Source organism: Mercenaria mercenaria, chromosome 4 (assembly GCF_021730395.1).
Source record: "Mercenaria mercenaria strain notata chromosome 4, MADL_Memer_1, whole genome shotgun sequence".
NCBI lineage: Eukaryota > Metazoa > Mollusca > Bivalvia > Venerida > Veneridae > Mercenaria > Mercenaria mercenaria.
Genome location: NC_069364.1, coordinates 9,586,090 through 9,611,345, shown reverse-complemented (window position 1 = coordinate 9,611,345; position 25,256 = coordinate 9,586,090). Strand labels below are relative to the sequence as shown.

General features: G+C 35.7%; 1 protein-coding gene across 11 annotated transcripts in view; it reads right to left on the bottom strand.

The window, feature by feature from the left end:
* The window catches only part of LOC123550949 (E3 ubiquitin-protein ligase rnf213-alpha-like), a 163,279-nt gene that overhangs the window by 25,406 nt on the left and 112,617 nt on the right, over positions 1 to 25,256 (bottom strand). For 9 of the 11 annotated variants that reach the window (XR_008370484.1, XM_053540369.1, XM_053540371.1 and 6 more), the window contains 11 exons: positions 23,428 to 23,736; positions 19,069 to 19,366; positions 18,285 to 18,561; positions 10,090 to 10,240; positions 9,581 to 9,801; positions 8,872 to 9,030; positions 6,561 to 6,719; positions 4,740 to 4,907; positions 3,125 to 3,371; positions 2,513 to 2,740; positions 2,042 to 2,234 (listed from right to left, as the gene is read on the bottom strand). Coding sequence is in view for 9 of the 11 variants with exons in the window: in XM_053540369.1 (XP_053396344.1) it covers positions 2,042 to 2,234; positions 2,513 to 2,740; positions 3,125 to 3,371; positions 4,740 to 4,907; positions 6,561 to 6,719; positions 8,872 to 9,030; positions 9,581 to 9,801; positions 10,090 to 10,240; positions 18,285 to 18,561; positions 19,069 to 19,366; positions 23,428 to 23,736 (2,410 nt within the window). In the remaining 2 variants the exon portion in view is untranslated. Of the gene's footprint in view, positions 1 to 1,828; positions 1,959 to 2,041; positions 2,235 to 2,512; positions 2,741 to 3,124; positions 3,372 to 4,739; positions 4,908 to 6,560; positions 6,720 to 8,871; positions 9,031 to 9,580; positions 9,802 to 10,089; positions 10,241 to 18,284; positions 18,562 to 19,068; positions 19,367 to 23,427; positions 23,737 to 25,256 lie in introns of those variants that run through there. The other 2 variants (XR_008370485.1, XM_053540375.1) reach the window with 2 other exon arrangements.

Below are 25,256 nucleotides of genomic sequence, written 5' to 3'. Positions count from 1 at the left end.
ATCATGAAAAAAGACCTTTAACATCTAAGTGTGACCTTGACCTTTGAGCTACGGACCTGGGTCTTGCGCACGACACGTCGTCTTACTGTGGTACACATTCATGCCAAGTTATTTGAAAATCCATCCATCGATGACAAAGATATGGACCGGACACGCCCTTCAATGCACTATCCCTTAATGTCTAAGTGTGACCTTGACCTTTGAGATACGCACCTGGGTCTTGTGCGCGACACCTCGTCTTACTGTGGTACACATTCATGCCAAGTTATTTGAAAATCCATCCATCGATGACAAAGATATGGACCGGACACGCCCATCAATGCACTATCCCTTAATGTCTAAGTGTGACCTTGACCTTTGAGGTACGGACCTGGGTCTTGCGCGCGACACATCGTCTTACTGTGGTACACATTCATGCCAAGTTATTTGAAAATCCATCCATCGATGACAAAGATATGGACCGGACACGCCCATCAATGCAATAACCTTTAATGTCTAAGTGTGACCTTGACCTTTGAGCTACGGACCTGGGTCTTGCGCGCGACACGTCGTCTTACTGTGGTACACATTCATGCCTAGTTATTTGAAAATCCATCCATCGATGACAAAGATATGGACCGGACACGAAAAATGCGGACAGACCGACAGACCGACAGACAGACGGTTCAAAAACTATATGCCTCCCTTCGGGGGCATAAAAAAGTTACAATATAAGTTATTTATAGTAACAACTAAGGGAAGTTAATCTTAAAACAAAAAAAACAAACAAAAAAGTCTAAGTCCACACAAAAATCCTTACCAGGTAGAGATAGGTCAAAATACACATAAAAATTGGATGTAACATGCACGTTGTACTACAGAAAAGTGGTCTTGATTTTTCCCTACAACCAGTAATAAAAAATTTACAATATAAGCTATTTATAGTAACAACATAGGGAAGTAATTCTAAACTAGGGACCTGGTTCTTATGTATGACACGCCATCTCATGATGGTGTACAATTGTGCCAAGTTACATCAAAATCCCTCCATGCATGAAGAAGAAATGCTCTGGACAAAGTCATTTTTGTATCTTACCTTTGGCCTCTAAGTGTGACAGTGACCTTAGACCGACGACCTGGTTCTTAGGCATGACACTCCGTCTCATGGTGGTGAACATTTGTGCCAAGTAATTTAAAAATCCCTCCATGCATGAAGAAGAAATGCTCCGGACTAAGGTTTCATTCTTGTATCCTTTGACCTCTAAGTGTGACCTTGACCTTAGACGTAGGGACCTGGTTCTTGCGCAAGACACTCTGTCTCATGATGGTGAACAATTGTGCCAAGTTACATCAAAATCCCTCCATGCATGAAGAAGATATGCTCTGGACAAAGTCATTCTTGAATTTGACATTTGACCTCTAAGTGTGACCTTGACCTTAGACCAATGGGCCTGCTTCTTGCGCAGGACACTCCGTCTCATGATGGTGAACAATTGAGCCAAGTTACAGCAACATCAAAATCCCTCCATGCATGAAGAAGATATGCTCCGGACAAAGTCATTCTTGAATGAGTGTGACCTTGACCTTAGACCTAGGGACCTGTTTCTTGCGCATGACACTCCGTCTCATGATGATAAACAATTGAGCCAAGTTACATCAAAATCCCTCAATGCATGAAGAAGATATGCTCCGGACAAAGTCTGTGGACGCCGCCCGCCCTCCAGGGGCGTTCCCATAATACGTCCCGTTTTACAAACGGGCGTATAAAAAGGGATATTTTAACTGCATGTTCCCTTGCATATACAGAAAAAAAAATGTAGTGTACCAAAGGGCAACGCCTGTATGATACAACAGAAAACAACAGCAGCTATATAAACGTCTCTTACAATACAAATCAAGGATATCTTCCCCAAATCGGAATCCTCTCAAAACCAGAATCTTTAGTCAGTCCCAAGCTTGTCTGGTTTAGGGGGTTTCCACTGTATATCAATAAACCAAATAAAGATTTAACATTTTTAAAGACAATATCAGAAGTCTTCAATTCCGAAATCTATAGATATACATTTGTTTCCCAAATCCAGTTACATGTATGTTTGCTGTGATCATGGTTTGTATGTCAGTCTGCGATTGGCTCCAGCCACTGAATATAGGTCGCTGTGTAAGCTGCTCTCTCAATGGCTCAAGCGTTTCTGGCAATGATTGGTCATGTTCATCAGACATTTCAATGTCATCATGATCCATGCACCAAACTATACCTGTAGTTTAATGATACCATCTGTTTTACATTACAAAATTACAACAAAATACCTCAAACAACAACTGTTAAGACAAATCATTGTAAAAACATTTGGGAAATATACCTGAAACATTTGCTAATAACAATATGTTTTGACTGTAAAGGGTAAAAATTCATTTGCAACTTCCTTTGTTTAATCAGGATATAATAGAATGTCATGTAGTTTCTTTAGTTTATAAAGATCTTTGTAAAATTTTTTTTAGTTTTTTGCAAATATAGTAAAAAAGATTTTCTAACCAGCAGTCACATCCTCTGGGTCCACAAATTCCAATGCTCTGATAGCACGGGCTTCTTCATAGCCAGCCTGGACCAGCTCATGTACAAAACTCTGTTTTTTCTCATCTTCAATTGAATCTTCTACTGTTTCAGCTTCTTCATTGTCACTGTCACCATCTTCTTCAACCTCTATCTCTGCATCTCCTTCTATCTCCTCTTTTGCTGCAGCCATTGCTTCCAGTAGGTCATCTGATAATTCATCAAGACATACTTCCAAATGTTTGTTATATGAATGTTAAACAAATTGAAGAGGTCTATAAATAAATGTATAGAAAAATTTAAATCAGCTGCTTTTATGTTTATTCTATCTAAAGCCTAGTGGAACTTCTGTGCAAAAAACCAGAAAAACAACCTACCAAAGAAAAGTGAGATAACTTAAATTTTGCTTCGGTACCACTTTCTTAAATACATTTTGACAAAACTGTTCAAAATGATAAAGAAAATTGAGTTACAATTGAGCATAAAACAGTTGTTTTGCCACTATTTCTTAGCCACTACAGCTTTAAATTCACAAGTGATTATTCTATATATTATCAAGAATTCAGCTAAAATTAAGAGTTGTAATGCAATAACCTGGAGTACATCTGTCTTTTACAGCAGAAAGTAGTGGGTAGACAAGATGGGAAGGTTCAGAGTCAGGACCCATTTTCACCAACTCTTTCTGAAGAATGACTAACTGGTCTACAGTGAAATAATTCAGGTGAAGATAACTCTTGCATTTTTTGTTTATGTACTTCAACCACTCTTCCAAACAGGTCTCCATGAAGTTTGCAAGTTCAGGAATAATGTCTTGTAGATCTTCTGTCTCCGACCTTCGAACCTGATTAAAAAACATGAATGTTCATATACATGTACATGTAGTAGTAAAACAAAAGCCAGGTCGAAAATCACCACACTTGAGTAATTTAAAACAAATTCTTTCCACAAAATTGTATTACCACAACAAAGAACTTCCTATAAAAGTTCTTGAAAACTTCTGTAAGCATGTACCAGCACTGTAAATTTAATTGCAGATGTATCTTTTTTTAAAAGCTCTAAAACCTTTTAAGAAACATGATAAATATACATGTACCTTTGGTCGTTAAAAGTGTTGATTATGTTATGTTTATTTAATAACAAGAGGGCCATGGTGGCCCTAAGTCGCTCACCTGAGATGCACAGCTTGCTTCAACAGTTTTGGAAGATAATTATGCAAGGAAAATGTCTGTAAAATGTTATGAAACTGTATATTTGTATAGTCTTTGTGATGGGCCAACAGTTACTGACAATGATTTTAAAATTGGGCCTCTGTTTCTGAAAGAACATTTTTAAAGTCTGCAATATACACTTAATGTATAGGGAAGACATGACCACACACCCTGGCAACCATGTTTTTTGATGAATCAAAATAATTTGAACAATCTTGGTAGAGAGTCACACAAGAACCATTTATGTGGAATTATTTTACAACCGGTCAAGCAGTTTCCTACAAGAAGGTTTCTAAAGTTTACACCATACACTTATAGGAAAAAGTGACCACACCCCCTGACTGCCATGTTTTTTTAACAAATCAAAATAATTTGAACGATTTTGTTAAAATCGAGTCAGAAATTTCATAAAAGAAGATGTTTAAAGTTTCCACTTTATACTTTCAGGGAAAAAGTGACCGCGCCCTCTTGGACCACATTTTTTGATGAATCAAAATTATTTGAAGAATCTTGGTAGGGAGTCACACAAGGACCATTTGAGTGAAATTATTTCTAAATTGAGCCAGCTGTTACATACAAGAAGATTTTTTGAACTTCCGATATATACATATTGCAAACAGTGGCCACGTTCTCTGGCGGCCATGTTTTTTGACAAATCAGGATGATTTGAATAATCTTGCTAGAGAGCTACATAAGGACCATTTGTATGAAATTATTTCAAAATCAGACCAGCCATTTAGGAGGTGATGTCGTTAAAAGAATTTTCTATTTTTAGTCCTAGTGGCCCCTATGTGCAACCAAGCGAAACCATTTGAACAACTTTGAAAGAGGACCACCCAAAGGAACATCCGGGCCAAGTTTCATCAACTTCCACCGAATGGTTTCAGAGGAGATGTTGCTTAAAGGAAAGTGTGGACAGTCGGACGGACAGATGCCGGACGTCGAGCGATCACAATAGCTCACCCCAAGCACTTTGTGTTCAGGTGAGCTAAAATAACAACCTTCAGTTGAGGAGCTCCATCACCTTGCCCAAATTCTAAAACAGCACAAACTGGTCGATTAGGTTCAGGGTCACAGAAAAACCTTGCAGTCCAGTCTTTGAAGAGGACACAGCCAGATGAACAAAGCTTCATATAAACACTGCTAAGCCTAGTTATACTGTCAAATATCTGCAAGATGACAATATACATGTATTTGTAGCCGGTATAAATTCCTACTTTCAAAACAAGACTGCAACAATATAATCTACTTCACAATATTTCATGACAAAAGCGCGATGAAGGCCCTGTATCGCTCACCTGACCTATTGATCTAAAGATCATCAAGATAGTTTCATTAAGATATGGTCATAAATGTGGCCTCTAAAGTGTTAATTACCTTTTCCTTTGATTTGACCCGGTGACCTAGTTTTCGACCCCACATGACACAGATTCGAACTTGACCTAAAGATCATCAAGATTAACATTCTGACTAAGATTCATGAAGATACAGTCATAAATGTGGCCTCTAGAGTGTTAACAAGCTTTCCCTTTGATTTGATCCGGTGACCTAGATTTTGACCCCACCTAATCCAGATTTGAACTTGACCTACAAATCATCAAGATTAACACTCTGACCAAGTTTTATAAAGATACGGTCATAAATGCGGCCTCTAGAGTGTTAACTAGCTTTTCTTTTGATTTGACCTGGTGACCTAGTTATTGACCCCAGATGACCCAGATTCATACTGGACTTTGAAATCATCATGATTACCATTCTGACCAAGTTTCATGAAGACACAGTCATAAATGTGGCCTCTACGTGTTAAGAAGCTTTTCCTTTGATTTGACCTGGTGACCTAGTTTTTGACCCCATATGACCCAATATCAAACTCGTCCAAGATTTTGTTGAGGGTAACATTCTGACTAAGTTTCATTAAGATTGGGCCAAAATTGTGACCTCTAGAGTGTTAACAAGCTTTTCCTTTGATCTGACCTGGTGACCTAGTTTTTAACCCCAGATGACCCAATATTAAACTTGTCCAAGATTTTATTGAGGGTAACATTCTGACCAAGTTTCATTAAGATTGGGTAAACTTGTGACCTCTAGAGTGTTAACAAGCTTTTCCTTTGATTTGACCCGGTGACCTAGTTTTTGACCCCAGATGACCCAATATCGAACTCATCCAAGACTTTATTGAGGGTAACATTCTGACCAAGTTTCATTAAGATTGGGTCCAAAATGTGACCTCTAGAATGGTAACAAGCTTTTCCTTTGATTTGACCTGGTGACCTAGTTTTTGAACCCAGATGACCCAATATCGAACTAGTCTAAGATTTTATTGAGGGTAACATTCTGAACAAGTTTCATTTAGATTAGGCCAAAATTGTGACCTCTAGAGTGTTAACAGTCAAATTGTTGACGACAGACAGACAACAGACGACGGACGACGGACACAGGGCGATCACAAAAGCTCACATTGAGCACAAACACTTTGAGCTCAGGTGAGCTAAAAAGCAGAGCTTAAGTTTTGAACAGTTCTAGCACTTCAACAATCTAGTTTCTGTTCCTGTTGGCAATTAACTCAATCCAACAACTAAGGTCAAATTGTCACCTAGGGTGCTCCTCTAGACATAATTTCAGGCATGTTTCAGGCTAAGAAGAGCCTAAGACCTTCCGCAAGCTGACTGGATAGCTTTCTTACAATGAGTGTCCTACATCACATGCATGTTTTGAATATGAGTGATTAATGTCAAGTGATTCAAAATCAGTGATTTTAGCAAACTAGCCACAGACAGGAACAAACTTCTAAATCAAATATAAAAGAAATATATTGTACTTACCATGGTGAATCTGTCCACACTATCAGTTCTTTTCTCAGCTTTACCTGTCACCAGCATCAGTCTACTCTGCAAGTCTTGTAACTGTGAGAATGTGTAGTTCCTCAACTCTCTTTTACCCTCTTGCTCTGGTACAGTCAGCTTCAAGGTGTCCTTTAGTTCCTTTAATTCAAATTTAATTGTCATTCTTAATGCAAGTTAAAACTCTTGCAGTTATTTCCCTACAACAGGATACTTAAGGATTTAATGTTACAGAAAAATTACATTTAAAGTCTACCACTTTTATTTCCAACAAACAGCAGAAAAGAAGTTAGCAATTATCATCAGTCTATAAATACATCCCACATGATGTACCATGGTACAAACAAGAGGACCATGATGGTCCTGAATCGCTCACCTGTCCCCACATGACCCAGTTTTGAACTGAGCATGACGTCGTTTTTTCTATTATTTGACATAGTGACCTAGTTTTTGAGCTGATGTGACCCAGTTTTGAACTTGACCTAGATATGAAGAAAAAAAATTCTGACCAATTTTCATGAAGATCCATTGAAAAATATGGCATCTAGAGAGGTCACAAGGTTTTTCTATTATTTGACCTAATGACCTAGTTTTTGAAAGCACATGACCCAGTTTTGAACTTGACCTAGATATCAGCAAGATGAACATTCCCACCAATTATCATAAAAATCTCATGAAAAATATGCCCTCTAGAGAGGTCACAAGGTTTTTCTATTATTTAACCTAATGACCTAGTTTTTGACCGCACGTGACCCAGTTTCGAACTTTAATTAGATATCATCAAGGTAAACATTCAGACCAAATTTCATGAAGATCCATTGAAAAATATGGCATCTAGAGAGGTCAAAAGGTTTTTCTATTTTTAGATCTACTGACCTAGTTTTTGACTGCAGATGACCCAGTTTTGAACTTGAACTAGATATCATCAAGATAAACATTCAGACCAATATTCATACAGATCCCATGAAAAATACGGCCTCTAGAGAGGTCACAATTTTTTTTATTTGACTACTGACCTAGTTTTTGAGGCACGTGACCCAGTTTCAAACTTGACCTAGATATCATCAAGTTGAACATTCTGACCAATTTTCATGAAGATCCATTCAAAAGTATGGTCTCTAGAGAGGTCACAAGGTTTTTCTATTTTTAGACCTACTGACCTAATTTTGAATCGCATGTAACCCAGTTTCAAACTTGACCTAGATATCATCACGATGAACATTCTGACCAACTTTCATATAGATCCCATGAAAAATATGGCCTCTAGAGAGGTCACAAGGTTTTTTTATCATTTGACCTACTGACCTAGTTTTTGACTGCACGTGACCCAGTTTCTAACTTGACCTAAAATTCATCAAGGTGAACATTCTGACTAACTTTCATGAAGATCCATTGAAAAGTATGGCCTCTAGAGAGGTCACAAGGTTTTTCTATTTTTAGACCTACTGACCTAGTTTTGGACTGCACGTGACCCTGTTTCGAACTTGACTTAGATATTATCAAGATGAACATTCAGCCCAACTTTCATACAGATCCCGTAAAAAATATGGCCTCTAGAGAGGTCACAAGGTTTTTTTATTATTTAACCTACTGACCTAGTTTTTAAAGGCACGTGACCCAGTTTCAAATTTGACCTAGATATCATCAAGGTGAACATTCTAACTTTCATGAAGATCCATTGAAAAGTATGGCCTCTAGAGAGGTCACAATGTTTTTCTATTTTTAGACCTACTGACATAGTTTTGGACCGCACGTTAATCAGTTTCAAACTTTACCTAGATATCATCAAGATGAACATTCTGACCAACTTTCATAAAGATCCCATGAAATATGTGACCTCTAGAGTGGTCACAAGCAAAAGTTTACGAACGGACGCACGGACGACGGGCGCCGCGCGATCACAAAAGCACACCTTGTCACTTTGTGAAAACCTTAAAAGTGGTTTATGTTTTTGCCACTGACCGTTCCAAGGCGGTGCCCCAGTGTTCCTTTGTTTGTTCGTTTTGTCCTCGTGTGTTGACTTTGTGTGTGCGCGCGTGTATGTGTGTGTGTGTGTTTGTGGTGTGCACGTCTGCGTGCTGTAGGTTTCGTTTTGGGGAGGCTGCGATTTTGGTACGTGGCATTCCCTGTTTGATTTTTGTCTTTGTTTTTTAGACAATACAGAATGGACGGTAAGTTAAACTATCTGGCTTTTAACCTTCAAGTGTAACCCTGACCAAGGACCTAGTGACCTGGGTTGGGTGTTCTACATGTCATCTGTATCTGGAAATTTAATAAATAAACACAAGCTAACCATCAATGTTCCATCTATATTTTGAGACTGTGCATCCTTTTTCCATGTATTTTTACCAACTGTAAATATTCCATTAGCATTGATGGCCTCAGCTTGCATAAGGGAGTTAACTTCTTTCTTGATCTCTTTGAGCCACTGTAGCTGGCGATTTGTGTCTTTCTAGAAATGGTATTCAAGAGAAAAATACTGATCTAGTACATTTTAGTACAATCCTGTTAAATGAAGATCAAGACCAATAAAAATAATTTAAAGGCAATATGTGGTTAGAGATAAAAGAAGAACAAACCTGAATGATCATCATCCCTTTTGAAACAAATGCTCTTTCTATAAACTATCCTTGCAAATTGTAACAATGAATTCAGTCTAATTGAAACATTCACACCTGAGATCTTTGTTTTCTTTGGTTTTACATAAAAATAAAACAATTACCATGTATATTTAAACCTGCCTAAGTGGTAACCTGTATTAAGCAACCACTTGCCTTAAACAGCCGGTCAGCAAATATCCCTAAACTTATTTTTGTTCTAATTTCAACAAGACATAAGCAGCCACATGTCTAAAGCAGCCACATGACTACTCCCTTGGCTTGCTACGTAAGGCAGTTTAACTGTACATACTAAAACAATATAAAGCATTTATTCTATTTTAATATTCTATTTAGTGCCCATACGCATTATAAATTTACTGTATAAAATAAATATATTTTTACCAATTTGTCTGGCAGTTTAGGGTTTGCTTCAAGTTCTTTCCATACAACAGCAGAAAGGTTCAATAACTGCTTGTACCCACAGCTTTCATCAAGGTCAAATATGAGAGGGGCATATCCTGTTACAGCCGAGTGTAGACACTGAATACGGGCTATACTGATTGGCTCATCCCTAGCCAACATGAAGGCCAGGTCCACAAACACTTTCAGTTCTTTTAATCCAGCTGTAATAATATATAATCAATATCATACAAATTACACTATCAGAAGATCAGGAGTTCTACTACAAGCCTATCTTTTAACTGCCATTGCTTTTCTTTGGAATAATGCTCTTAATATGCTATTAAATCATTAGGGCATTACATTTTGGGAGTATTGGCAAAAAAAGAGACTTATTACAAACTTTCTGCAGATCTAACAAAGCATAGGCATTGATCTATAAAAAGTATTAAAATCTTTAGACTCTGACAATATTCTAGGAACAGGTAATTAAAGACAATGTTTTGACATACATTTCTTCATTGACTCTTTCAGCCAATGGACAAGTGGTTCACAGATAACAAACATTTTCAAGCATTGTTCCTTGTCTGGTGTTAGGTCTTTCAGAAATTCACAGGCTTTCATTACACTGTTATCAAATGCTTTCATGTCTTGATCTCCATGCTGGAAATAGTATTTTATAAACTAAAGACACAAACACACAAAATACACAAAGTAAGAGTTGTGGATTTCTTAGAAATACTTGTTTACATTTGGTGAGAAGAATTTGGATATTAACATTTACACCAGACTTACTATGAAATATACATCTGACATTTATCAGGCTATCAACTGGCTTTCAATATAAAACACAATTGTGTCAAGCTGAAAGTCTTTGATATAGTAACTAGAGGGATTATTCACAAAAAATGTATGTTTCCCACCACTAATCATGCAGAAACTGTAAAATGCCATAAATTAAGGGCCATAACTCTAGGCAAAATAACAGAACAATTTCATTCCATTGATATACATAACAAGGCTTGGTAGTGTCAATCGTGTAAAGTTTGGTGGAATTCCAACCAGTGGTATAGGAGAAGTAGCATAGATCAAAGGATCTGAAAAAATCAAAGGAAATGACTCCACTGAAAATTATGTAATTAGACCATGATGATATTATGCACAACTATGCTTCAAACTGATCATGTGTGAGGTCTTGAGAAATTTAACCTTATTGTCTACAACAAGTACTGTAAAATATAACACATCAAGGGCCGTAACTCCACTGAAAATCAGTGAAGCAGAACATGCCAATAATACTCATAACACTTGGCACTGATCACTCCTGTAAGGTTTGGAGGAAACCACCATATAAGAGAAGTGCTAAAGCATCATCAATTTGAAGAATCAAGGGCCATAACTCTGTCGGAAAACAATAAAGTGGAACATGCCGATGATATGCAAAACTAGGATTGGCAAGGATCACTTTTGTGAAGTTTGATGTAATTCATCCTGGTGGTATCGAAGAAGTTGCCTGGACAAGGTAAAATACAAGAAATCAATGGCCTAACTCCACTGAAAATCATAGAACTAGAACATGCCGACAATATGTACAGCCCCTGGCTCGCGGAGTTTGCTTTTTCCGCGTTACCACCGGCACAAATATTAACCCTGAGTGGAAAATCGGGATGATTTTTCTCATTGAATCATTACTTAAGACTGTGATAAATCACGATGGTTTTGTAAGACCCCGCGATCAATTATAGATAAAGTGTGCACGGCGACACGCGATGAAAAATCTCAGCGGGTCGCGCTGAATCGCGATGGATCGCGGCGAATCACCGGCAGTCACCGCGAAATCCAGGTAAGGCTGGCTACGGGACATGATTATACACTTAATGATTTTATGAATTATTTGCAGTCGGGATTATTGCAAATGGCTAAATAACTAATGAATGTATCTTAAAGTTTATAACATTTTACTTTTGTCAAATCTTAGATGCAATAATATTTAAAATGATGACTTTATATTGATCATGAAAACGTTGGCTATAATAGGAATATAAAAAATAAAGCGGCGCCGCTAATTCAAATTAAGTTGATTTCCTTTTAATTAGTTTGCTACTTTACTTAGTATATAAAAGTAGTATTTTATTTATTTTCATATAAGTATACAGAACGGGCTACGGTGTTAATTAAACATATCACACATTACGATTTAATATAAGTTATTCAATAGTTTATCTGGACGTAACATTTAATAGATTCTTATGTATACTAATTTAACCAATTTTGAATAACTGTTAATTAAATACTATTATATCAAGTTTAATTTAAACACAATTTAATCTTTACACTGGTAACATATAAGATCCAGTTTATAAAATATATAGTGTATGAGTCATTATTGTTGATGATAATTAAAAATAAAAACATTCTTCTAATATTTAACAAATATAATAATAAGGACAAATTGTGCATTTCATACCACGTGTAACAATTTTCTTAAACTTGATCAGATATCGGTAAAAGTTGTCAATTAACCCCTTATCTATTGACAGGCGTTAAAACAACATTTAAATACCTCGTTATTAAACGAAGAGTGAAACACGTGGCCGCCGGTACAATAATGTATAATGTAACAGTACACTGACAAACTTGCAGAATTTACACTTTCTTAAATATTATAACAATGTTCTTGAATTGATCTATCAACCACATATTCGGCTAACATTTGATAATTTAACGCCTGCATGTAGCTTACATTTTAATTTGAAAGCAGTGCCTGGTACATAAATAAACTTTTCGTTTTCTTATAATTTTGTTTATTATTTCAAGTACTTCATTTAAAAACAAAAAGTTTATGCGCCAAATTTAAGGGTTATCTTCTAATTTTATTATTGCAAAAACAAGAAAAGAAAAATGTTAGGCATTTTTGTATTTTACATCCATTTATTTCAAAACTGTCTTTAACTTTTAAACTTTTAAAAATTATTTCATCTTGTAATATTTATGTACTGCCTTAAAATTTAGTTAGTAATAATGTCTTAATTGTAAAATGTAAATTTTGAAATGATTTTGATTTGCTTTTGCGCAATTATTGTGAATTCAATTATTGATTTTATACATATATCTAGCAGAATGTTGTTTTACATTCACCGATTTAATTTTAAAAACGCATAGACTGTTCGTTTTGCAGTATAAAGCAACTGCATACGTATCATTAATCTAAGAGAGGTTCTTTGATATATATGCGGTTTATCTTCCATATTTGTTCATATTTGCTATCATGAGGTTTGACATTTCTTGCACAGATGAAACTCAATAATCTGATTTCATCCTGTTGTGTTATATTTCAGTAGCTATGCAGGGTTGTACGTTTATGATAAAATAACCGTTCTTCTGTAAACTTTTTTATATCAATATAAAAGATTAATTACTCTGATGTGACTTATTATTATAATACTAGAAAAATTTAGTTTTCACTATAATTATTTAATTATGTAAATATCTATCTTTTACATAACACGGTCACATTGAAAAACAAACTTAACGTAATATTATAAATAGTGACACAAAGAATGCATTCGTTATATAAAGATAAGTGTTACCTAATCTTGTTAGCAGAAAAAATTATATTATGAAAAGACTTATAACTGAAATAATCTAAGCAAAATATGTTTAAAATTATTATTATTAAAAGATAATGAAAAGCCATTTACTTTTTAATTTTTTTCCTCTTAATAATTCATGTTAAATTTCCCGCCAGGTTATATGCATTCTACAATGTATATTGTCATTTATAACGTCATTCCCTTACCTGTAAATTGCGGGGATCCACCGCAATTCACCGCAAACCACCGACACTTCACCGCGACACGCTGCGATTTGTCTTCGCAATACACCGCAATCGATTTATTGCTTTTGGTCGCGGTGGAAGCTGTAAAATATATTATGGGGATGCAGGAAAAAACGCGCATCCCCGCGGCTCATAAATGTGTCCGCGCTAGGGTCGAATCGCGGTGAAGCGCGGACTTTGAAAAATCCGCGAGCCAGGGACTGTATAATAAGGCTTAGTACTGATCACTTCTGTGAGGTTTGGTGGAAATCTGCCCAATAATATACGAGAACTGGCCAAAACATCATAAAGTTTGATGAATCAAGGGCCATAACTCTGTCGGAAAACAATAAAGTAGGCTCCTCTGAAAATCTTCTAACCAGAAAATGCTGATGGTATGCACAACTCAGCCTGACAATGATCACTCCTGAGAAGTTGAGTGTAAATCCACCAAGTGGTGTTGGAGGAGTTGCATGGACAAACTTTCTGAGACAGATAGATGGACTGACAGACGAACAAACTGACAGCACTAAATGAATATGTCTCCCCCACAACATGTGGGAGACATAATTACTATGAAGTCTTCTAAAATATTAGTCTGTATCATTTACTGCAACAATTTTGTGTGAAAAACATTCATCCTGAAATATGATAACCTTAGCAAGAAATAGCATGTCAAGGGGAAAAAATTGCACAAATTTAGGAGAATGCTTTTGACCAAGGTTAGCCAACATCCATCAAGCTGTTCATGATAGTGTTCAAACATTTAAGGTGGCTCCATACCTTAGACCAAAAAAGTAAAAATTTAACGTATATTAATGAAATTTGGTCTGAATGTAGATTGAAGACTATATTTTTCGAAAATGCAGATATATATTGCACGGTTCCTGTCTAATGCGTTCTGTGTAGCGCCACCTAGCGGTACCTGCTTTTATTACGGAAAAGTTAGTTTTTTCGCTATTATTTAGTGGAAAATGGTCCTAGTTTATTTTTTTCCCGCCTATTTACAGTTTTTTCATATTACAAGCGGCTAAATACTCAAAAACAAATGTTCAAGCTATATATAAGCAATTATTGCAGGAAACCGTACATTCGGAGAGGCAAAATAAGTACTAAAAACGGCACCTGAATTCGCGTATTTCGTCTTATATCATTTGTTGGCGCGGTGGAAGTTTTTTATTTTTTGGCATTACATTTTTTAAGGTATGTTTATTAAATAAATGAAATAAAAAAGGTATGTGTTCACGCTGGATTTTTCGGAAAATAACTTTGAAAATTGTCATACGTAAATAAAAATACGGCGTTTGACGGGGCAGCGAAACGCAACGTCATGACGTGACAGTGTATTTCTATACAAATTTTAAGTTGAAGTTACTGGGTTCCGTTTCGACATTTTATTTAATATAAAGTTAAACATTTTCCTCATATAATGCGTATTTTACTTTTTTGATATTTCTTTTCTCTGCAATATTTCAAACACGAACATTAACGTCCACTTGTTTTTATGAAAAATAATTTCAGGTCCGCTAGACTGTTTTCGTAAATCGCTCTATTCATTCAACAAGTTTCGATTCGCTTGTTACTCAGCATATTTTCATTTAAAATGTCTTTAAAGTTGTGTATTATTTACAGAGACCATTTTAACGCGAAAATTAATGTTTACGTTACATTGATGTAAGAGCGACTAATACGACGTTAAGTTTTAAATAAAATGTTTGTTTTAATCGTGTAAAATCCAAACTATAGAATTTGACCAAAAACAAACATGTTGTTGAAAAGTTCATTTTCCCTCGATTGAAAAAATTAAAGATAAATTTATAGAACCACCGAATTCATTTTCGCCTAAAATCACACTACGCTATCCCTACCCCCAAATCACAAGATAACGCAATTGAATGTTTTCCCGCGTCTACTCTTTTTAAGGTAAACTCCACACTTTTATTTTTCTTAGTATAATTAAATCAAAACAGTCTTTAAAATTCTGCTACCTTGGGGGCAAAATTATGTCAATGTAGAATTCAATATATGAGAATGCAACAATATCGACACTCCATAACCGTTGCATTAAATTACATTACCATGCCCCACCCCAGATAAAAGATATATGTAATTCAATGTTTCTTATGTCTAGTGATCAAGGCAAAAACTTATTTTAACCTATTCTAAGTAGAATTTAATCAAAAGTCATTTACAACTGTGGAATGATTTCATTCATCGTTAAGACTGAAATGATTTATCTCGCAAGTTAATGATAATACATAAAAACGCATTACATCATTAACAAAAATGAATAAGAAAAAGACAGGATACAATATTCAGAAACATAACACTGGGGTATACAAAACCTAGTCAACCTCAGCACAGTACGAAAAAAAGTAAAAAGGAGGTGAAAATGAGAAATATTCATTTTAACACATAACTCGAAAAAAATATTGATGTGTTTGAAGAGTAGTCGGACACCCTGATTTTGAATATAGTGCGTATTCTGTGGAAAAAAACGCGGGCTAACAGAGTATAATTGTTGTACGAAAGCAGTTGCTCTGAAAAGATTCATTATTTTGCAACTTGGCTAGATAGAAACACTATCCTTTGCAAAGAGGTTTTAGCTCTCCAGGGATGTGTGAAAAGAAAGTTTATCCTTGAATTTATAGATACATTATAGAAACAGATTCCATATATAATATTTTCCTAACATTAGAAACCTATTAAACGTCACAAATACGAGTAAACACTCTGCTAAAACAGTTGAATATTCGAAAGACATTTTGTTTGTTTTTGGGATTAGCGCAATTATCTATATTACAGCTTGCAGTTAAACTAAACCGTGTTCTGAATTCTGTATTCTCAAGTAACTCCAACTTCACCACATAAATCAAAATTAGAGGACGGATGATTTCGACCACGTGTCTTCAATCCTCTTACCGGGGATTAAACTTATAATTCATAGATCTGCGCTCATTCTATTGAGCTAAACCGGTGAGAAAAAGAAAATAAATGAAAGAAAACAGCGGATGTGATTGAGACTCGCTGTTCAGCGATTGAATGCTAAACGTGTGTATTTCTATGTTGCCATTATCTGTAAGGGCGACTCAAGAACCGGTGGCTCAAACTTGCAACCCCTGTTTTCGTATTAGTATTTGTACGTGTAATGTGTATTTTTATTTCCATAAGCGTCTGATGTGTCAAACTTCAGAATGTAACAATTTTCCAACAATTTCGCAGTGCACTCATCGGAAGTTGTCAAGGATACGCTCACGCGTATATGAAACTTTGGAACAATATTGAAAGCAAAACCTCTTTTGTATCATGACTATGGAATTTATAGAAGTTATGATTGATAGCGTTTGTGGTACAAAATTTCAAAAGAATAAAAAATTAACTCTGACATGTAAAACAAAATTATGCCGTCAAAATATGTGAACATTTGCGCTGAGCGGGTAATTAACCGGGCAAGCCAAATGGCAATTAATCTTCAAGGATGGAGAAGTAAGAAACAAAATAGTGAAAATGTATGACATTTGGATGTGCGTGCGTGCGTACTTATGAATAATGATACAAACAACCTTTAGTGGCAGTGGTCAGTTTCACATTAGGCCCGGATACGTTTTTAAATAAAATAGGTACATGTACATGCATTTATATCTAGCTGTGTTTATGATTTTTGATAGAACTAAGGATTCCTGCATATGAGTAATTATTGTGCAAAAAAATATATATGCTAAAATCAATTTTCCTGGCTCCGTGTAGAAGGCCGGGTCTAAAATCTTGCCAGAGGTAACAGGAGTCGGACGAAATGGAAACGGTCATCCATCCATTCATCAATATTCATAGAAAAGAAGTTACAGAAATATGAAAAAGTAAAATACGCATTATATGAGGATTATGCTAAATTTTACATTAAATAAAATGTCGAAACGGAACCCAATAAAATTGCAAGAGAAACCTCTAACTTCAACTTCAGCATTTCACCTAAGATTGTGTATAGAAATACACTGTCACGTCATGACGTTGCGTTTCGCTGCCCCGTCAAACGTCGTATTTTTATTTACGTATGACTATTTTCAAAGTTATTTTTGCGAAAAATCCAGCGTGAACACATACCTTTTTTATTTCATTTATTTAATCAACATATCTTAAACAATGTAATGCCAAAACATAAAAAACTTTCACCGCGCCAAACAAATGATATAAGACGAAATACGCGAATTCATGTGCCGTTTTTAGTACTTATTTTGCTTCTCCGAATGCACGGTTTACTTCAATAATTGCTTAGATACAGCTTGAAAATTTGTTTTTGAGTATTTAGCCGCTTGTAATATAAAAAAACTGTAAACAGGCGGGGAAAAAATAAATTCGGATCATGTTCCACTGAATAATGGCGGAAAAACTAACTTTTCCGTGATAAAAGCAGGTACCGCTAGGTGGCGCTATACAGAACACATTAGACAGGAACCGTGCAATATATATCTGCATTTTCGAAAAATATAGTCTTCAATCTACATTCAGACCAAATTTCATTAATATACGTTAAATTTTTACTTTTTTGGTCTAAGGTATGGAGCCACCTTAATTTGGAAGCTCTAAAGATCCCTAAGTGCAGTCAAGCCTAATTATGTAAACAATGTGAGCAACATCTATCTATGGATCCTACAGACCAAGTTTGGTGAAGATTCATCAAGCAAACAAATTTGTTGGAGGTCAATGCTAAAGCTATAATAATAAAAACATGAATCATCTATGTAAAGAAATTTAGAGGGCAAACAAATACTAAGCATAAAAGCACGTACTACTACTGTTTAGTTAATGGCTCCTATTTTCATGCACTTATTTCAGTAAAAAACTACAAATAACAAACAAAGAATAGAGGCATTGCTGCTAATATCATCTTACTGTTGCAATTACTCTTATTTGAGCAAAATCTCCCTTCAGTCTGTACTCTTGAGCAAACTTTAGTATTGTCTTTGCTCCTTTTACACAAGCTTCCAGCAGCTGTCTGTAATTCATCAGCTGATCTATACGTTCCTTGATGCATCTCTCAGGGATATTCATCATCCTTAACTCTACTTTCATCTGGTCATAACTGTCTCTGTACCTCTGACCAACCACTTTCTCAAAGTCTTTGAACATTATATCACCGCTATATATTCTGTTTATTATTGTGTCCCATCTTCAACATATCAAAACATTCAAAGGGTCAACAAATTTATACAAATCTACGACAATGCCAGGATCTATAGCACATATTAGCTGATACAGGAAATCTTTAACCAGCACAATCATGTAGCATTAAACACGTACCATACTTCATTCATATTTACTCCTTGTAAGTAATTACAAATTTTTGAATACTGAATGATTAAAAAACATTTGAAGAAAATGACAATGAAAGATCATTTTGTTAGTAAAGTGGAATGTATTCCTGACAATGATATTGTGAGAGCATGAAGACTGGGTCAAGCCCTGTTCACACAATGGAAGAAAATGTGTTTCTGCAGAAGTGTGAAAGTGATGGTAATTACACATCAATATTTTATGGTCTACTGAACTGAGCAATTTATTGAGCCTTCAGTTCTGAATCTCAAATGTTCAAAAAAGCCCCCAGCATCATCTCTTAAAGATTAGTGTCACTATTCACCATCAAATGAGACAGTCAAATGAATTAAATAAAGAATACCTATTTTTGACAACACTCCAAACTTTCTGCACTACATCGTCTAGTGTAGCACACTGGTTATATACCTCTTGGCATTGACCATTCCAGAACATCATGAATGTACTGCTTTCACAGCAGGCATGTAGATGTGGTACAATATTTATTACCGTTGGGGAAACTCTAAATGCACACAGTCTGGGCTTGTATGTTTCAATAATGTCTACTTTAGTTACATCAGCGGGCTCACAGAATTCTTTTATCTGGTGTCTTTCTATGTGTTCCTGTTTCTTTAGTGTGTCATCAATGCACTTCATGTCAACTATCCATAATAGAAAGAGAACAATGTCTTCTTCATTATAGAACTTTATCTTTTTACAAGAACTATCATTAACAGGCACATGCTCCAAAAAATTATACTGGACACAGAAGTGCAACAACATCTGTTTACAGCATTTGAAAGGACAAGGCCTGAAAACATTTAAAAGAGAGTTATGTTTCTTGCAATGACACTACACACCAAGTCAAATGAAGATCAATAAAGCGGTTCACGCGAAGAAGTCCTTTGAAGTGTCTTCTATTTTCAGCTTAAGCAGCCTTTTGACGGGGCCAAGATTTGTCATTTAATAACGTTTTGGAGAGGAGCTAATAATAGTGCTACAAACCAAGTGTGATGGAAGATCCATCAAAGCAATTTATGAGAAGAAATTTTTCAAATTATTTTTTTTTTGCCAAAGCAGAGTCTTAAAGCCCCCCCTCCCCCTCCCCCCCACACACTCCTGAGTATCCCATGTGAACAAATTTGGGACAGGTCCTTATAATGATGCTACAGCCCAAGTTGGATGAAGATCCTTCAAGCAGTTCATAACAAGATACCATTTGAAAATTTTTCCATTTTAAGCTCTTGCCATCCCTAAAAGGAGCCGTCAAATGAAAAAATAAATGGAAGAGCATCTTATAATAACTCTACAGACCAAGTTTGATGAAGATACATCAAACAATTTATGACAAGAAGTCATTTACAGATATGTTAGGTCAAAGGTCTAGTGGCCCCATTAAAGGGGCTTAGTGCCAACATTTTAACATATTTGGGAGAGGACCTTATAATAATGCTATAGACTAAGTTTGATGAAGATCCATCAAGTGCTTCAAAAGTGTTTTTATTTTTTTTTCTGGTTATTGCCCTCACATGTCCCCCCAAAAAAGAGGTCAAGTACTCTATTTGTACAAATTTGAGAGAGAGAGCTTTACAAACTAAGTTTGATATAGATCAATCAGGCAACTCATGAGAAGTTTTTTGTTTCCATTTTAAGCTCTAACAGGCCCTAAAAGGGGCCAAGTGCCCCCATTTGAATAAAGAGGACCTTAGCATGATGCATAAACATAGCTTTTTAAATCCAGATAATCCTATTTCAAACTTGTCAAAGATTTTATACAGGGAAACAGTAGTCTTCCAGAGACACGTATAACAAACACAGGAGTATCACAAGAGCACACCTTGAGCACTCTGTACACAGATGAGTTGAAAAAGAGTAAGTTCTGCAGCTTTTACTGATAATATCAATTTCTATTATCAGGATTATTAGCATTTGTCTCAAGTTAGGTAACTGTTGTGTACGTTCTAGCATATGTATCAATATGCTTCATCTATATGACAAGTGACGTGAAATTTCCTCGAAAACCGGGTTTTTCAAACATTTCTAATTTTTGTAATATTGACTTTGACCTTAAAGTGACCTTGACCCTAGCCGCCAAAAAAAAAAAAACAACCCTAACCTTTCTTTCCAATTAAGCTACCCACATACAAATTCAAATGTAAAACTCATTCTTAACTACAGCTATTGAGCAGAAGGTGTTTTTCTATATTTAGTAACAGCCACCCCACATACATTCTTGCATACCATATGGGGATTTTCAGTAATTTCACCGGTGCTGGAAAACTCCATCTTACACCCTGGGGTGTAAGACGACTCTCGTGCAGTAAATGACATATTGCAAACTACAAATATATAGAAGATTTATGTAGTAATTTAAAGTTTATTTCATAAAAAGGGAATAAAAATCCAATACCTTGCAGTTCCTCTTTGTTTCTTATAGTATATTTCTCGATTCAAAAACATAAGTTTATTAAAACTATATAATGTTACGCTGCAAGTGATAAAACAAAACCGGAACTAAACATTGTACTTTGTCTTTGAAACGTCAGTACGTCTTTCCTGTTTACCAATGTTAAGTTCCCGCGCATTGTTTAAATATACTGCTGTAAGTAATTAATTCTAAAATGAAAGTCATTCGTTTGATTTTATGTTTACAATTACTGCTTTATTTTGGAATGCAAGGGAAAGATTCTTTCACTGGCTGTAGGTGCAGGTTGGAATATCCGGCTCTCCGGTAACTGTTTACGCGGTAACTCGGTTAAGCCTCGTTACCGCCTTAAACAGTTACCCTCGAGCCAGATATTCCAATCTGCACTTACAACCAGTGAAAGAATCTTATAATCCAAAGCTAGTTCTTCATAATAAACTTGCTGTACATTAAGTTTAGTGTCAGTTTGTCAATCTGCTATAAAACCGGAAACCACTTCTTTGTAGATTCCAGCATGAAGATTAATATGAAGGTCAGGGTCATCTTTATATAGATCAGTTAGTAGGTCTTGCCACAAGGTTTGTTAAGTGTGAGTATAAACTAAATTGTGTTATTTATGTGGGCTGTAGGACCAAAATGTTGTTAAATTCGGTTATAAGTTTGAAGGTGAAAGTCATATGAGGGTCAATGTCATTTATATATTAGTCAGTTTGTAGGACTTGCCTCAAGGATTGTTTTGTGTGAGTAAGAACTAAAGCAGGTCTTTAATGATGGTTGTAGGCAATCTAGTTTGTAAAACCGATGAAGGTCAACGTCATCTATATAATAATACATGTAGGTCAGTTTGTAAGTCTTGCCACAAGGATTTTTAAGTGTGAGTATGAACTAACTCAGGTCATTAAGGTGGGCTATAGGCAATCTGATTAGTATGGATGGACGGACAAACGGACAGACCATTAATTGCCATTTGCCCGGGGGCATAAAATGTTAAGCCCGGACTAGGATTAGATCCCCTGTTTGTCCGTCGCACTCTAAAATTACTACATTACAAAAGGCACAACAGCCCAACACTTTTGACAACTGATAATTATGCACATTAAATAAATTTTTGTTTTAAAAAAACACACCATTTTGTGACTGTTATCTTGACCTTGACCCAATGGCATTTAAATGACTTTTTTATCACCAAAAAAATTAGGCGCTCAATGGAATTTAAATCACGACCTATCCGTTCAACAGCAGAAAATGTAGCTTTGGCCCAACACTAGACCACAGTGGAATTTTCTAAGTATGCAGTTACTGACCTTGAACCTGACCCCACTGACCCTATATTCAATCCAATCATTGTTTTTCTGTAACCTACTTATACGCTATGTTTAATTCAAATCCATCAATCAAGACTTAAATTATTGAGCAGAAACAGTTTTTTATATTTTTAGTAACAGTGACCTTAACCTTGACTCCACTGACCTCAAATTCAACCCCAACCTTGGTCTTACTGTCATTGCAGTCGTATACAGTTTGGTGTCACTGCAGTCGTATACAGTTTGGTTCGAAAGGGGACGAGTAGGAAACTGCGAGCAGTCAGAGTAAGGTTGTCCCCCTTGTCGAATTTTTGCGCGAATATTCCTGACACATGGGTGCAGATCTTTCCAACTTGCGCAAGGGGTTTCTTTCTTTCACGACTTGCGCGCGGAGGCCTAAAGAGGTATTTTATACGTTAGCTTATAATTTACTTGCGGGGTCTCGTCGTGTTTTGAGGGAAATTGCTGTTATTCATTGTTAAAGTTTCATAGTATCAATTTCGGACAGAATTGCCTTTTTCGGATACAGACTAATTCTTTTGCATGACGATGGTGCTGCGTTATTCTGCTAAATAGTTGATTGTAGACTTGTCTAAGGGTATTCTATGCAAGTTCTGTAAGTAAGATATAATTCGCAGATGTCAGGTATGAACTTGTTTGTATTTACCTTTGTTGTACTGTATGTTTCAGTTCGACGTAGACAATTAAGATATAAAAGGTCTTCAGTACAACTCTGGTCATTGTCGTTGAGAAAGAAGCGTCCTTACACTTACTATAAGCTACTTATAGGCTAAGTTTATCTCAATATCTCAACAGAAACTAAAGTTATTTAACGGAAACCAAATCTTGACGCCGCCCATGCATCTGCCAAAAGACATCACCAATCTTATAACCAAGTTTTCAACTTTAAAATGTACATGAATAAAAATCTTCTTGAAGACTTTCTAGTATCAAAATTAAATTTCTACTATTAAGAAAATTTCAATCAACTCACCATTTGCTAACTGTGTACACACAGATGCCAGTGTTGCCATTTGTTTTGCCAGTAACTGAAATGCTCCCAACTCTTTCTGACGTATTTCAATAGCTTTTTTAACAAAGGCTGCAGTATGTTCCTTCTTGGAATGTACAAGTCCAGCAAGCTCTGGGAATTTACCATCTTTTTCTGCTATGAGGCTAAACTCACCAATAGTCAAAACACCCGACAACAATGCTATTAGTTTACTTTCAATAACAGAGATCGCTTGAATCAAGCATTCCAAACAGTCTTCTGTCAGTATTTCCATTTTTTTCTGGTCTTTGTCTGGAATGAAACAAGAGTAGAGGTAAGACCTCGGTTTCTTACTGATCAGTAAATTGAGTACCTACTGAAATCAAAAAAAGTTCATGTAAGGAGGCTAAATTAAACTAAACTAAATTTTATGAACATTTTATTACTTGTCCACTTACACAATGCTATTATTTTGTCTCTAATACAAGGAATTGTGCCAGATGATTTGAAAGTTGCACGTGTTGTTCCTGTATAAAAAGAGGTATAAAACTGAGGTAGGAAACTACAGACCTGTATCAAATTTATCTAATTTATGTATTATTTCTAAAATATTTGAAAGAATTGTATATGATCAACAGGAAAGTTTAGTAAACAGAATTTACTATACGAGTTTCAATCAGGCTTTAAAAGTTCTATTTCAATGGATACATGTTTGTACATCTGTCTGACTATATAAGGTTTTTGGCATTCTTTCGTCATCTGCAAACATCACATGTGGTGTGCCCCAATGCTCCATACTTGGGCCAAAGCTTTTTTAATTTACGTAAATGGCATGGCAGGTGTTGTAAATAAACTTTAATTGTATGCAAATAATTCTGCTATATTAGTGCCTGGCAAATGTAAACCGAGCTGTCCATAAGACAGCATGCTCGACTTTTTTCAGTGCTTGACTCTGAATTAGAGCTTTATAATAAAACTTTAACCAAAATATTCTAAGTTAAAAAGGTGCATTACTCTGTCTAAATTCAAATCAGAGTTATGGGGATTGTTTCTCCTGGTGTAGACTTTGATACTACAACTCTTTTAAGTTTCAAGTCAAAAGCTTTGATAGTAACAGAGCTATTTGACTATCAAAAACTTTAACCAAATATTTAAAGTTAAAAAGGGGCATAACTCTGTAAAAGTTCAAAACAGAGTTATGGGGATTGTTTCACCTGGTGTAGACCTTGATAGTAAATATTTATTTTAAGTTTTGAGTCAATAACTTTGATAGTAACAGAGATATTTGATTTTATCAAAAACTTTAACTGACGGCAATGCCGACGCCGGGGCGAGTGCAATAGCTCTACTTTTTCTTCGAAAAGTCCAGCTAACTAGAAATTGAGCATCTGTTAACCAAGGACCTTGAACGAGTTAGTAACTGGTTAATCAACAACAAATTGTCATTACACCTAGGGAAAATAGAATCAATTTTATTTGGCTCAAAGTCCAGGATAAAGAAGGATTCTAACCTTCATATAGTACGTAATGGTACAGTGACTAAGCACACCGACTCTGTTAAATATTTGGGTGCTATATTGGATCAATGTTTGTGTTATGAGACTATGGTTACATCAATCATTAAAAAAGCAAATGCAAGACATAAGTTTCTGTACAGAAAGCAAAAGATTTTATCGTTGTACACTAAGAAAATACTAATCATGTCCTTGATCTAATGTCACTTTGATTATACCTGCTCTGTTTGGTATTGTGGTATTTCTCAGTCTAAAGAACAGGCTCCAGGTTACTCAAAACAAGAACCTTAGGTCTGTCTTTAGACTTGATAGTCACAT